The 15,300-nt window shown below is 45.0% G+C and overlaps 1 protein-coding gene across 1 annotated transcript in view; it reads left to right on the forward strand.

Annotated features, from left to right (window-relative positions):
* LOC109892086 (protocadherin-1-like) overlaps nt 1-15,300 on the forward strand; it is a 142,597-nt gene that overhangs the window by 18,149 nt on the left and 109,148 nt on the right. The window contains exon 3 of the mRNA XM_020484507.2: nt 212-2,398. Coding sequence (XP_020340096.1) covers nt 212-2,398 — 2,187 coding nt within the window. The remainder of the gene's footprint in view (nt 1-211; nt 2,399-15,300) is intronic.

Raw genomic sequence — 15,300 nt, forward strand, 5'->3', positions numbered from 1 at the left:
AGCATGTGTCTCTGAAGCTGAGATGGTGTGTTTACATATTATGGCAAAATATGTTTAATATGCACATTGAGACGCCCTTATCTCCCACCTGCTGTAAGCTAACTTCAATGACAAACCTAAACCTCTTACCCATACCTCCATTTGCTAACATAATCCCTGAATTCTTACCCTTATTCCAACGTTTTACATAATCCCTTGTCTCTGATTGCAGGTGAAAGCCAATGACTCTGACATGGGCCCCAATGGAGAGATAGAGTATACGCTACACCAGGCATTAGACCCAGTGCCAAAACTCCTGCGAATTGATCGTTCCACTGGCATCATCTATGTCAAAGGGCCTTTGGATCGGGAAGAAATCAGCGATTTGACATTCTACGTAGTGGCCAGAGACAAAGGTCCCCAACCCAAAAGTTCCAAGACCTTTGTTACTATCGAGGTGACTGACCAGAACGACAATTCCCCTGCTGTGGAGATCCGTGGGATCGGCCTGGTGAGCCACAGTGACGGTGTGGCCAACATATCAGAGGACATGCCCGTGGGCACGGCGGTGGCCTTGGTCCAGGTGTCTGACAGGGATGAGGGGGAGAATGCAGTGGTCACCTGTGTGGTGGCAGGGGACGTGCCTTTCCAGCTGCGCCCGGCCAGTGAATCGTCCACTGACAACAAGAGAAAATATTTCCTGCAGACCACCACCCCACTGGACTATGAGAAGGTAAGGGAATACCGTGTGGAGATTGTGGCTGTTGATTCTGGCAATCCAGCTCTCTCCAGTACTAACTCATTAAAGGTGCAGGTGACTGATGTTAATGACAACTCTCCAGTGTTTTCCCTGACCCTGTTCGAGGTTAACTTTACAGAGGAGAACCAGCCAGGGGACAAGGTTGTGGACGTGGTTGCCACAGACCCTGACAGTGGCACTAATGCAGAGCTTGTCTATAGCATCGTAGCAGACACATCTACTAGAGGCCTGTTTGAGATTGACCCTGACTCAGGGGAGGTGAGGGCACAAAGCCCTCTGGACAGAGAACATAGAGCGCATTATGAGTTCAGGGTCACTGCAGCCGATAAAGGCTCCCCCAGTCACAGAGGAATAGCCACGGTCGTGGTCAATGTGCTGGACCGCAATGACAACGACCCTAAGTTCATGCTGAGTGGCTACAGTTTCTCTGTTCTGGAGAACATGCCCCCACTCAGCGCTGTTGGGATGGTGACGGTGCTGGACATAGATCAGGGAGAGAACGCAAGAGTGAAGCTCTCTGTGGAGCCAGACGGAGGAAGGTTTGTGGTTCAGAATGGAACAGGAACCATCCTGTCCAGCATCTCCTTTGACCGGGAAAAGGAGAGCAGCTTCAGCTTCCGTCTGAAGGCCGTGGATGGGGGAGAGCCTCCCAGGTCCTCCTATGTAGGCGTTACCATCAATGTCCTGGATGAAAATGACAATGATCCTGTGGTCACCAAGCCCTCCAACTCCTCCTTCAGACACCTGTCCCCTCTAGGTTCCCCAGACAGCCGTGTGGAGCTAGTGGAAGCTGAAGACCTGGACACTGGGCCCAATGCAGAGCTGGTCTTCAGCATCACTGGTGGAAACCCTTATGAACTCTTCAGCATCTCCTCCACTACTGGGGAGATCACCCTGGCCAAGGAGCTGACCCAGAAACATGGTGGGCTCCATCGCCTGGTGGTTAGGGTGAGTGACAGAGGCAAGCCTGCACGCCACACTACTGCCCTGGTGCACATCTTCGTCAATGAGACCATCTCTAATGTCAGCCTGGTGGAGGCGCTGGTGGGACACAGTCTCTACACGCCTCTGGAGACAGACATCGCTGGTGACCCTGACTACGGCCTTGCTGCCCAGCGCAGTAACATCCTGTACGGCAGCCTGGCTGGAGTGGCAGGCGTTGTCATGGTGATTGTGGTAGTGGTGTTTATCCGCCACCGCATTCAGAGGGAGACGAAGAGTGGCTACCAGGCTGGCAAGAAGGAGACCAAGGACCTTTACACCCCCAAGCAGGGGCCCAAGAACGGCAAAGGCAAGAAGGGAAGGAAAGGAAAGCCCTCTAAGTCCCCCAAGCCCTTGGGAGAGGAGGAAGAGGTCAGTCTCCAGAAGAGTCTCAAGTTCAACCTGGATGGGGTCAACGACAGCCCCAGGATCCACCTGCCCCTGACATATCCCCCAGGTAGCCCTGACCTGGGCAGACACTACCGCTCCAACTCTCCCCTGCCCTCCATCCAGCTGCAGGCCCAGTCGCCGTCGGCCTCCCAGAAACATCATGTGGTCCAGGACCTCCCTGCCACTAACACCTTCGTAGGGATTGGAGGAGATGACAACTCAACAGGTTCAGACCAGTACTCGGATTATAGCTACAAGGCCAGCCAGCCAAAGTACAACAGCAAACAGGTAAGAGTCAGTTTATTTATTATTGTCTCTGACAATGGTAGGAGGTGGTGTGTTGTTAGTGGAACGGCTGTGATATTTAAGGCTATTGAGGGGGGTCTTAAGCTTGGAAATTCCAGCAGAAAAATTATCAAGCAGTACTTTCAGAATGCTCTTGGCTGCCTGCTTTTTACCGCTTGATTTACACACACAATCAGTACTTCAAAAAGGCTTTAGCAATTAGGATAATGTACATTCACTTTCAGGGAGAAAGGGCACAAGAAATAGCTTTTGGTCTCTTTTAGGGAGGTGGAGCGGAGCCTGCCTCTCCTGCCTCTTCTCTCCCCCTTTCCCCTGGGTTCATTAAGCTAGCTGGTGAACAGAGGAGGTGAGGAAGAGGGCGAGGTCCATTTCTGAGTGACTTACTCTTACACTTCCGCCTGACCTCGTGCCCTGCAGACCATACAGGTCATATGTTCTTATCTTCACACTGCACTTATCTTCACACTTCACACTGCACTCCGCCTAGGCTAGGCTCTGACCCTTCTACCATTGCCATGGAAACATAAATATTAATTGGCTCAGAGAGGATTAGAATGCAAAAATAAATTAGGGACAGTATGTCTGTCCTTGTGCATACTGTATGTACTGATTGTGTGCATCTCTGCAAGTCTATTAGCTTAACCTGCGTGGTAAAGTATGTTCAAGAATTGATCCTATTGTTAAGGGGAAATGGGTGACTGGACTCTTTATATGTGTGTGACACTCTAGCCCAGTCAGTTACCACTGGTTGGCTAGTGGCTGGTTGGTAGTTTCAGCAGATGTTGTCTGACAGTTTGGCCGATTGCAAGCCCCTGTGGGTGAAGAGAGTTAGAAGAGAGAACAGCCACCCACTGTCACCACTGTGTCAGTGATGGACAGCATATGTGAGCAAAGTGACAATGGAATGCAGCCCAGCAGTGGGTTTGTTTGTTTGGGTCTATGTGAGTACGTCTGTGTCGAGGTAGGTTTTGGATATATCTGAGGAAATAAATGTCTAGTCCAGCTACACGCTACTGCTACTGTGTTTTGTGCACCTGTGCATCACGCTAGCCTCTCCATCTCGGTGTTTGTGTTTCTCTGCGTGACTGTGTACAGTGTTTCGAGATGTGTGTGATTTGATTGACAGGTGGCTTTAAAAACACAGACAGATGATGAAACTCATGTGACATACCTTAGCAGATGTTACCTCCATGTATGGCATCCCCATTCACATCAGGAAGAACAGATTTACCCAAATAAATAATTAAGTCGCTGCCTAGCGGAGTGACAAGTGTGGTGTGGAGAGCTTACTCTAGTCATCCAGGCTGCTCTCAACAATGACTCACATTTTCAGTGGAGATGTGCTCAGGTGTCTGAGCTTCTCAAAGATTTTGGCAGTGTTGAATGTAAGCACACTGGTGCTGCCATTCTCTGTCAGCACATATTTATATCTCTGGTGGTTTCACCTCTTCTCTATTTAACTCCAAAACTGGATGCAGGGCAAGCATGTTTGACATGGAGGATGATATCTAAGAGTAAACAACCTCTTCATTTTCCAGTGACATGATCTGAAGCCTATACAGAGCTAGGTGAGTGAGTGAGATGTTACGGCAAGGTGGGATCTTACGGTTGGGTTGAGGGATATGTATCTATGGGTTTTCCCAACACCCTCTCCCTCATTCCAAATGTGTGAAATTACGTAGTGGTTAACGGGGAGACCACTAGCTCACATTGAGCCCAGAGTGTTGATAATTAGCACAGTCGGGCCAAAGATCTGACACCTTTTTTTTCAAATAGCATTTTAATGATGTGTCCCTCTTCCGTAGGAGAGAAATAACCAGTGTGAGAGATATTAGCACACAGAGAAAGATCAAGGGAAAGGCCTTCCCAGTTCATTTGTAAGTGGGCGTGAGGAGCGCTTGTGAAGCCGTAAATCTGTACTTAAATTAAATCCACGCAATTAAAATGCCTTATTAGTCAGAGATAGCTAAATGTTGTCCCCCTGTGGGGCTCCGCCATCATCTCGGCCACTGCAGCGGGCAGCTCCCTAACTCCATCTTCAGCCAACCTGAAGGATTCTCAGAGAGGATTCAGGGCTAGCCTTAATTAACCCTACTTTATTATTAAACTGGCCATGCACTGGGTGTACTCTAGGCATCCCTGTGAGCTAGGATTACCCCAGTTTGAGTTCGCTATCTGAGAGGTGAATAGATGCATTTCAAGGGGCGAGGCCAGAAGCAGAATCTCCTCTCCATCTCCTCAGATGTTTTACAATGCCGTCACGCCTAATACTCTGTTTATCACTTTCTCTCTTTCTGAAACCACAGAAACTCTCAGTTCAGAGCAAATCCATGCCATCCATGATGTAGACTTTCCCTCTCTTCTGCTCTCTCTTACTCTCTCTTTCGCTCTGTTTCCACCCCCCCACCCTCTCTCTCGATCCATCCATCTGGATAGCACCCTTATCAGACACACACAGTGCAGAGACATCTTCTACTATCTGATTCAAAACACTACCAGACATTTCCCACTAACATCCTATGTACCAGGAAACAATGTAGAATTAGGAGGAAGTATTTCATAGCAGACCAAGACCCTAATTTACCCTGAGTGGAAAGACAGATCAATTGTCAGCAAATATTTTGTTCGTAGATACTGGAGAGAGATGTCCCAGTGAGGGAAATTCACCAGGTAATGAGTCATTCTAATACACCTGGAGCCACAGCAAGCCTCCCGCTGGGGTGATCGAGTCAACACAGTGAGGACAAGGAGGAAACAGAGGAGCAAACGACTTCAATTAGCACACTGACTCTAATGAAATTGAGGGTCTTTGAACCGGGACATAGGGATTGATTTAATTGACATAGCATTCTTAGACAGAATAGTCGAGGCTTGCCATCTGAGACTGGTTGGCCTGGCCTAGCATTAAGGGATTAGCAAATGTGGATGACCTCAGAGTTTGACTTGCCGGGGATGGTTGGTCTCAGAGACCCTATATTGGGTGTGAATGGTGAGAATGTAAAGTGAAATCACAGTGCACTCTGCACTGCCGCTATGTTGAAGTGGGCAATTTACAACTAACTTTCCTTTGATTACTTGTTATGAGAGATTACAGCTGGAGACCAAGTGAGGCTCCCAGGGCACATTCAAACCCACAGCCTAGCCAGAGCAAATGTACAGACAGGTTGTCATGGTAACTAATATGTGGCACCCGTACACAGGAAAAATGACGATGATAATGATATTCGAGCCCAATGTGCCCCCTTATAATATGACTCCCTTTTCCCCATGTTGATTGGATCAAATTACCTGGCAATGCAGGCAGAATAATATTAGAAAGTGACACTCTCCCAGCATCTATCTGAAACTAAAGTAAAGCTAAGCCTTTGGTTGCCTATGTTCCATTCTCATTTCTCTGCAGACAGGTGCTTTCTGTGGGCTGCCCATGGTCAGATTCCCACTTTTATGTAAAAATACAAAGAGAAGCTCCTTTAGGTAAAACTCTGTGGAGGCGTAGGTCCCTGATGGCATTGCCTTTAGCTCAGATATTTTATCACCACACATCCCAGCCTCCTTACCTTCTGCCAGGCGGATTAGTGCTTTTATCAATAAGCAGCTTAGCGCCAAAGCGTCCCTCAATAATGTGCCACGGTATTTTCTCTCCTGCTGGTTTAACTTCTAGACTCCTCTCTCGTCCCCATCTCCCTCTACCTTCCTCACTTTCTCTTGCACTCTTCCTTCTCTCTCTTCCTCACTTTTTCTAACTCTGAATATTGTTCATTCTCCTCTCGTCTGTAACTTGGTGCAGTATGAAATATGTGTATTGTGTAACAAAGCTAATTTTCAAAAGAGAACTGTTTTCTTAAGGCCAGATAGCTATCGTGTTTACTTAGTCAGTGAACGCGCTCCCATCTCTGCAGTGAGGGAATTGAAAAAGATAAAAACCCAGACTAGACTGTCTCTAACCAAGCATCAGGATGGTGCATGCCAATGGAAACATACAGAACCTCCAGAATGTTTAACATTGCAGAGGTGTTTTATCCCTTGTACACAGAGAGAGTGATGGAGAGGGAGAGAGAGAGGGGGGTATGGGATGAGACGAGGGGTGAATGAGTGAGAGGTGAAAAAAGGAAGAAAGAGGGAAGGGTTTGTATTTGTCTAAAGGTCATATTAGAAACTCAGACAGAGACAGAAAAATGGGGAGGAGAACAACAGACCCGTCCGACATGTAACCCCATTAGAGGTCCAGTATAGAGCACCATACAATCCATTTAGACCCATTAGGAAAGTATACAGTCACACATACACCTTGAAGGCCACTCAGCCACAGAGGTGCCCAGTTACACAGATTCAATCAAGCTTATTTATTTAATTGTAGATTTAAATGTCATATTTTGCATAATACCCAAGTCAGCATAAGGCTATCTTTCACTGGAAATCTTTATTCCCAATGGATTTTATTCGTTATGCTGTGGTATCTGATTACATGAGGCTCATTTTAATACATATTTATTAATATGATAATACCAATTTATACAGTGTTTCAATAAGTTAGCCAGGACATGGATTGTTGGCAGTAATTGTTGTGATGTAGATTTGATTGGTAACCGCTATGCACATGACTGATTAGTTTTCTCATGTGTTTACAGTGTTTTTATCTCTGAAGTTGATTACATATTCTTCATTAAGGCTGATTTGCTTTCATGAGGTCTGGGCTTGGCAGCAACTTCGGTTATATGAGGTGCCCGTAGTAAAACGTCATGTAACCAAGAAAAAAATGCCAAACATTAAAGATGAATGACATGAATAATGTAATATTCTCTGACTTAAAAGCAGAACAGAATGCATCAGAAATAGTGTATTGTGTGCTTGTCCTGAAGTTTACCCCACTTAACTGCACTCCAACATACAGCACCTCCACTAGCATTTCCTCTAGCACCTCCTCTCTGTACTCATTTCTGGGGGAACACTGTATGCAGCTGTGAGGGCTCTGCCTCTCGAGTGATTAGTGCAATGCTAATTACGTTTGATGAGTTTGACCCAAATCTTTGAAAGGCAGACGTGTTTTAGGCAGCGATTGGGAATTTCTAAATCCAAAATAGCTGATTCCCTGACTTGGCCGTAAATGATTGTTTCCTGGTGCATCGCTGTGGATAATGATCCACTTTTCAAAATCACCCAAAAGCCCTGAAAAAAACCCACTCTTCAATAAGTAATTGCATAATTTCATTTCCCTTGCTGACCAATGCTGGCTGACATGAGAAGTGATCATTATTTCTTTCTGTGTCTTCGCCACACTAGGGACCAAAGATACTAAAACATTTCATAAATATTGAACCCTGCTGGCTCTTGGGTTGCTACAAAAAGATGTTCACTGCTGTTTCATGTTGGCCCTGAAGAACATGACTTAATTGCATAAATCTTTGAAAATGGGATGATAGGGAAGAACTTAGCATCTATGACAATGGGAATTGTTCTGATGGCTCGGCCTGCCTGTATCAGTCATACACAACTTTGTTGAACTCAATATGTTCCAGCATGACAGATGAAAAAAATCCTTGGAATAGATGAAGACAAAACCTTCCATGCTCAGCTTTAATGGCCTATGCGACCAAGCTTTTAATTGTGTTTCTTAGTCAAAAGGACAGTTTATTGTGCATGCTGCTCTGAGACATGTTAATGTACTTCAATCTCTTTTGGCTTACAATGCATGAGTGTGGTTCTGAATGTATTTGTTTAGCCTACGGTGAAAAGTAATGATCAGCGCATGTATTTTAATTAAAGGCGTTGGCTAATATTCCTCAGGCTAGGGCCTGTAGGGCATGCAGGTGTTATCAGGGTGCTCCAACTCAGTCTTGATTAACCTTCTGAAGATATCTGTCCGTTGCTTAATTGGTATGCAGCAGAATCATGATTATATTGGGGAATACTGATTTACTGTAGGTATGATGAATAGCTTGGGCCTGAAGTCTTTAACATTTCTCAATGTTAACGATTTTTCTCCAATGTTATGGTTTCATCTCAATATCATGTTTGGAAATCCTTTTAATACAGTATGAAGTACTTCTTTAATGCATTTCTTCTCTCTACCAAATGGAGCTCCTTTCACTCTATTGACATTACCAAACCATTACCTACTCAGATGTTTGTGCTTTAGGCCTACTGATTATTATGTTCATGGTGGTTTTACACTGTTATCTCCACACAGGGCAAATGGAGAGGGAGAAGATCAGAGATGAGTGGGTTTGTGTGTGAGAGAGAGATGGACGAAACACCAGTGTTAATTATCTGTTTAAAAACACCTGTCTGGATGATGAAATCCAATTAAAGTGCTTTAAATCAAGCAAGAAAATTGGATAAACACTGTAGTATGTGAGGCGATAAGGAGATAGGATTGAATGGGAGAGACAGGCATGAGATGGGTAATTTGCCTCAGTGTCTCTGTCTATTGCTGGTAAAATAATCTTCCTATTCCGCTCTCTCACCGTAGGACCAGCTCTCCCACTCTCTCACCGTAGGACTTGCTCTCCCACTCTCTCACCGTAGGACCAGCTCTCCCACTCTCTCACTGTAGGACCAGCTCTCCCACTCTCCCACTGTTGGACCAGCTCTCCCACTCTCTCACCGTAGGACCAGCTCTCCCACTCTCCCACTGTTGGACCAGCTCTCCCACTCTCCCACCGTAGTACCAGCTCTCCCACTCTCTCACCGTAGGACCAGCTCTCCCACTCTCTCACCGTAGGACCAGCTCTCCCACTCTCTCACCGTAGGACCAGCTCTCCCACTCTCTCACCGTAGGACCAGCTCTCCCACTCTCTCACCGTAGGACCAGCTCTCCCACTCTCTCACCGTAGGACCAGCTCTCCCACTCTCTCACCGTAGGACCAGCTCTCCCACTCTCTCACCGTAGGACCAGCTCTCCCACTCTCCCACTGTTGGACCAGCTCTCCCACTCTCCCACCGTAGGACCAGCTCTCCCACTCTCCCACTGTTGGACCAGCTCTCCCACTCTCTCACCGTAGGACCAGCTCTCCCACTCTCTCACCGTAGGACCAGCTCTCCCACTCTCTCACCGTAGGACCAGCTCTCCCACTCTCCCACCGTAGGACCAGCTCTCCCACTCTCCCACTGTTGGACCAGCTCTTGGCTGGAGGAGACCACTATAGAGGACCCAACACAAACACATAACCTCTAATAATACACATACTATAAATCATAATACAAATATTACCCTAGTTGTTTAATTGCTCAGGAGACATCATTATCCAGCATGGCTGAATAACATATCTCTGGGTTTTACATATTACACAGTTGAGTGCACACCACAGACAATTCAGGTTAATTACCGTCGCTCAAGGATACACAGTGGTGTCCCCATCTGAGGATTGAACCTGCAGCCTCCAGCTCTTAAGTCTGGTTGCCACATATGCCATGCCAAATAGTTTTTTTCTCTGCTTCGACAGAGGACGCAGACTACACCATTCATTACATGGAGGTGGTCGCAGGCGACTCTCAGCCAATAAATGAGTTTGTCCAATTCTGCCTGCGATGCATCAGGAGTGCTATGTCAGCATCCACTCTGCTCCTGGACCAGGGATACATACAGGGAGGAGGGAAGGGGGGCCATGGGTGCACTGGGCAAACGGAACCGTTGTTTTTCCATCATATTAGCTACTGCTTCACCAAAGCAAAACGTCCATTTATCCTCTCCAACCTCCATCTTTTTTTCATTAGGGCATTCAGGCTTTGTAAGAATTAATGAGATTATATGGACGTACTTTATTATCAAACACTTAACAAACACACTCCAATATGATCATTCTGTCAATTACGTTTTTATATTTGTGTTCTAAATGAGATTTCAATAGCATTGCTTAGCGGTAAAGTCTTTTTTTTACATGGAACGAGGCTAAACATTCTAGGACTTTCCATTCTGGATATATGCCTATATACTGTACTGAGTGTCGTTACAATACTGTGTCCATGCAAGCAGAAAGAATACTGTGTGTACAAAATGAACTGTAGCTCAGGGTGGAACCTCATCTTCAGTTCTGGAACGAGGGGCAAGTGTAGGGAGAAAGGGAGGTGGATGGATGGACGGGAGGATGGTTGGATGGAGTGGAGGGTGGATGGAGTGTGTGTGTGTGTGTGTGGGGGGGGGGGGGGCAGGGCCTGTCCTCGCTTTTATGAAGGAGAAGCAAACCAATCTGACAGTGACAAATGAACCATCTCCTCTCCCCCAACTGCCAGCCTCATCCCTCTCAACCTCCTCCATCACCCTTATAATCTTTATTTCCTCCCTCCCTGACTCTTATATCCACTATCCACCTGTCCTAAATACTGTATACACCTTTCTTTCCACTTCTCTCTTGCTTTTACTCTCTCGCTCCTGCTTCTGCTCTTACTCTCTCTCTCTTTTTCTTTTAGCCTCCCTCTCTCCTCTAACTTGCTCTCATTCTCCCTTCTCCTTCCTTGTTGTATAAGCACAGGAAGCTTTTGCCATGGAAAAGGTCTTTGTACATTATATATATATATATTATTCCCGTGTGACTAGCCTAATATTCAAGCTACTAATACAATTGAAATCCCATAGATTGCCTAGGGCTGTATCACAACTTGTATTGCATTTCAATAGTATGGTTACAGTCTAGTGCTATTTGACTAAAGGCGGGATAAAAGGTATATTTCATCTGTGATTATTGTTGAGCTTTAATCATCGTCCTGCTTCTCTAATAGACTTTCTTTGCTTGAGTGTTGAAATGGGATGCCAGGCAGAGAAGGCAATTAATTGCTTGGCTTCCTTTGCTGTTGTTCTTTCAGCCCTGTTGTTCTGTGTATTGGGCTGAAGCCTGATAAGGGAGAGAGCAGCAGGGCCACCGTGATATGCTGTGGAGCTGTCTGTCTTAATCTTCCCAGATCCACCATGCCCATGCTAATACAGCAGCTCCAGTCTGCTGAAGACTACCCATTGTTAGGCAATAGTAAGAGGACTATAAAATCCAATACTCAATATGATCAACACAATAGAGTAGAGCAGTTACAGAACAGCCTGTACAAAGCCTACGCAATCTTGTTCATAAATGGAATACAGCGAGCAGGCAACTGATAGTTTATTATAATGCAAATTGTAGGGCCTGTACTGCAATAGTATACAGTGCGGTGCAGTGCATACAAGATGAATGCAAATCTATCAGAATTGCCAGAGAAACTATTGCATATACAGTATAATGAAATCCGAGTAAAGAAGTGTATGTATCAATCAACATATGGTCAAAACTACAAAGATTATAAAGATGGATCCGGAAAAATATGTCGGCTCACCGGCCCAGTATGGACTTTCATTTAGAGAAGGGTCTGTTGTGGGCAAAGAAAGGCATGACAGATATCACGCGAATATTGTTGATCAATTCTAGTGCAATTTAGCAAGGCTGATTAAAAAAAAGTCGAAAATAAACCGTATTTGCTTCCTACTTTTACATTGCACAGTCAATATTATGCAGCTCTCAATTTACTCTGTTGAACTCACTGTGTTTTTTGTATTTGCTATTGGCAACCGTTTCCATGTAAACCAACATTATCTTGCCATGCCTACTGATTTAGAAATCAGATTTTATCTTTCGCCTCGCCTTCTTGTATTCATGTCAGTGTAAACAAAGCACTCCCAGCGAAGACTGAGATGGTGCACCACAGGATTTTCTTGCTCTCTCAACAAAATGATTATCAGAAACTGCAGGAAATCTCCCTGGGACGGATTGTCTCTGATCTGCAGCCATATGAAATGTCACCTGAGATTTGATAAGTATTATATGAAGCAGCCAGTCCCCTTTGGAGATTTCCACTGAGCCACAACATAGTGTCTGCTATTGTTCTGCTGATAGAATTGTGTCTTTCTGTGTGTCATTGTGTGATAAAGCTCATTATTATCCCTGGAGATGATTGTCACCCTCTATTGATACATTACTGAAGGCCTCATTATGCTGTTTAACTGTTGGCAGAAAAGCTATGGAACATGTTGACAGGGTTCATATATCTCATTCATACAGATCATTCATTACAGGTCACGGAACGGTTCAATTGTGTGCAAAGTTGTCATCAAGGCAAAGGGTGTCTACTTTAACGAATCCCCTTATATAAAATATATTTTGATTTGTTTAACACTTTTTTGATTACTACGTGATTCCATATGTGTTATTTCATAGTTTTAACGTCTTCACTATTATTCTACAATGTATAAAATAGTAAAAATAAAGAAAAACCCTGGAATGAATATGTGTCCAAACTTTTGACCGGTACTGTATATTCATAAGCTATTTGTATACATTTGCAAAGATGTCTAAAGCCTGTTTATGCTTTGTCATTATGTGGTATTGTGTGTAGATTGATGAGGATAAATCTGTAACGTAACAAATGTGAAAAAAGTAAAGGGATCTGAATACATTCCGAACGCACTATATACGTATATACAGCGAGGGGGGAAAGTATTTGATCCCCTGCTGGTTTTGTACGTTTGCCCATTGACAAAGAAATGATCAGTCTATAATTTTAATGGTAGGTTTATTTGAACAGTGAGAGGCAGAATAACAACAAAAAAATCCAGAAAAACGCATGTCAAAAATTTTATAAATTGATTTGCATTTTAATGAGGGAAATAAGTATTTGACCCCTCTGCAAAACATGACTTGCCTTGTTGGCAATCACAGAGGTCAGGCGTTTCTTGTCGTTGGCCACCAGGTTTGCACACATCTCAGGAGGGATTTTGTCCCACTCCTCTTTGCAGATCTTCTCCAAGTCATTAAGGTTTCGAGGCTGACGTTTGGCAACTCGAACCTTCAACTCCCTCCACAGATTTTCTATGGGATTAAGGTCTGGAGGCTGGCTAGGCCACTGCAGGACCTTAATGTGCTTCTTCTTGAGCCTCTCCTTTGTTGCCTTGGCTGTGTGTTTTGGGTCATTGTCATGCTGGAATACCCATCCACAACCCATTTTCAATGCCCTGGCTGAGGGAAGGAGGTTCTCACCCAAGATTTGACGATACATTGCCCCGTCCATCGTCCCTTTGATGCTGTGAAGTTGTCCTGTCCCCTTAGCAGAAAAACACCCCCAAAGCATAAGGTTTCCACCTCCATGTTTGACGGGGGGGGGGGGGGGGTGTTCTTGGGGTCATAGGCAGCATTCCTCCTCCTCCAAACACGGCGAGTTGAGTTGATGCCAAAGAGTTCCATTTTGGTCTCATCTGACCACAACACTTTCACCCAGTTGTCCTCTGAATCATTCAGATGTTCATTGGCAAACTTCAGATGGGCATGCATATGTGCTTTCTTGAGCAGGGGGAACCTCGCGGGCGCTGCAGGATTTCAGTCCTTCACGGCGTAGTGTGTTACCAATTGTTTTCTTGGTGACTATGGTCCCAGCTGCCTTGAGATCATTGACAAGATCCTCCCATGTAGTTCTGGGCTGATTCCTCACCGTTCTCATGATCATTGCAACTCCACGAGGTGAGATCTTGCATGGAGCCCCAGGCTGAGGGAGATTGACAGTTCTTTTGTGTTTCTTCCATTTGCGAATAAACTGTTGTCACCTTCTCACCAAGCTCCTTGGTGATGGTCTTGTAGCCCATTCCAGCCTTGTGTATGTCTACAATCTTGAAAGACATCCTTGGAGAGCTCTTTGGTCTGGGCCATGGTGGAGAGTTTGGAATCTAATTGATTGATTGCTTCTGTGGACAGGTGTCTTTTATATAGGTAACAAACTGAGATTAGGGGCACTCCCTTTAAGAGTGTGCTCCTAATCTCAGCTCGTTACCTGTATAAAAGACACCTGGGAGCAAGAAATCTTTCTGATTGAGAGCGTGTCAAATATTTTTTTCCCTCATTAAAATCAATTTATAACGTTTTTCTGAGTCAGGTTTGTAGGCCTCTTGCACGCACATGCTTTTTCAGTTCTGCCCACACATTTTCTATAGGATTGAGGTCAGGGTTTTGTGATGGCCAATCCAATACCTTGACTTTGTTGTCCTTAAGACATTTTGTCACAACTTTTGAAGTATGCTTGGGGTCATTGTCCATTTGGAAGACCCATTTCCGACCAAGCTTTAACTTCCTATCTAATGTCTTGAGATGTTGATTCAATATATCAACATAATTGTCCTACCTCATGATTTAATCTATTTTGTGAAGTGCACCATTCCCTCCTGCAGCAAAGCACCCCACAACATGATGCTGCCACCCCTATCCTTCACGGTTGGGATGGTGTTCTTCAGCTTGCAAGCCTCCCCGTTTTTCCTCCAAACATAACGATGGTCATTATGGCCAAACAGTTATATTTTTGTTTCATCAGACCAGACCAAAAAGTACAATATTTGTCCCCATGTGCAGTTGCAAACCACAGTCTGGCTTTTTTATGGCGGTTTTGTAGCAGTGCTTTCTTCCTTGCTGACCGGTCTTTCAGGTTATGTGGATATAGATACTTTTAAACCTGTTTCCTCTAGCATCTTCACAAGATCCTATGCTGTTGTTCTGGGATTGATTTGCACTTTTCCCACCAAAGTACGTTCATCTCTAGGAGATAGAACGCGTCTCCTACCTGAGCGGTGTGACCGCGGCTTGGACCCGTGGTGTTTATACTTGTCTACTATTGTTTGTACAGATGAACGTGGTACCTTCAGGTGTTTGGAAATTGCTCCCAAGGATGAACCAGACATGTGGTCTACTATTTTTTTCTGAGGCCTTGGCTGATTTCTTTTGATTTTCCCATGATGTCAAGCAAAGAGGCACTGAGTTTGAAGGTAGGCCTTGAAATCCATCCACAGGTACACCTCCAATTGACTCAAATGTTGTCAATTTGCCTATCAGAAGCTTCTAAAGCCATGGCATAATCTTCTGGAATTTTCCAAGCTGTTTAAAGGT

Source organism: Oncorhynchus kisutch, linkage group LG6 (genome assembly GCF_002021735.2).
Source record: "Oncorhynchus kisutch isolate 150728-3 linkage group LG6, Okis_V2, whole genome shotgun sequence".
Classification (NCBI taxonomy): domain Eukaryota; kingdom Metazoa; phylum Chordata; class Actinopteri; order Salmoniformes; family Salmonidae; genus Oncorhynchus; species Oncorhynchus kisutch.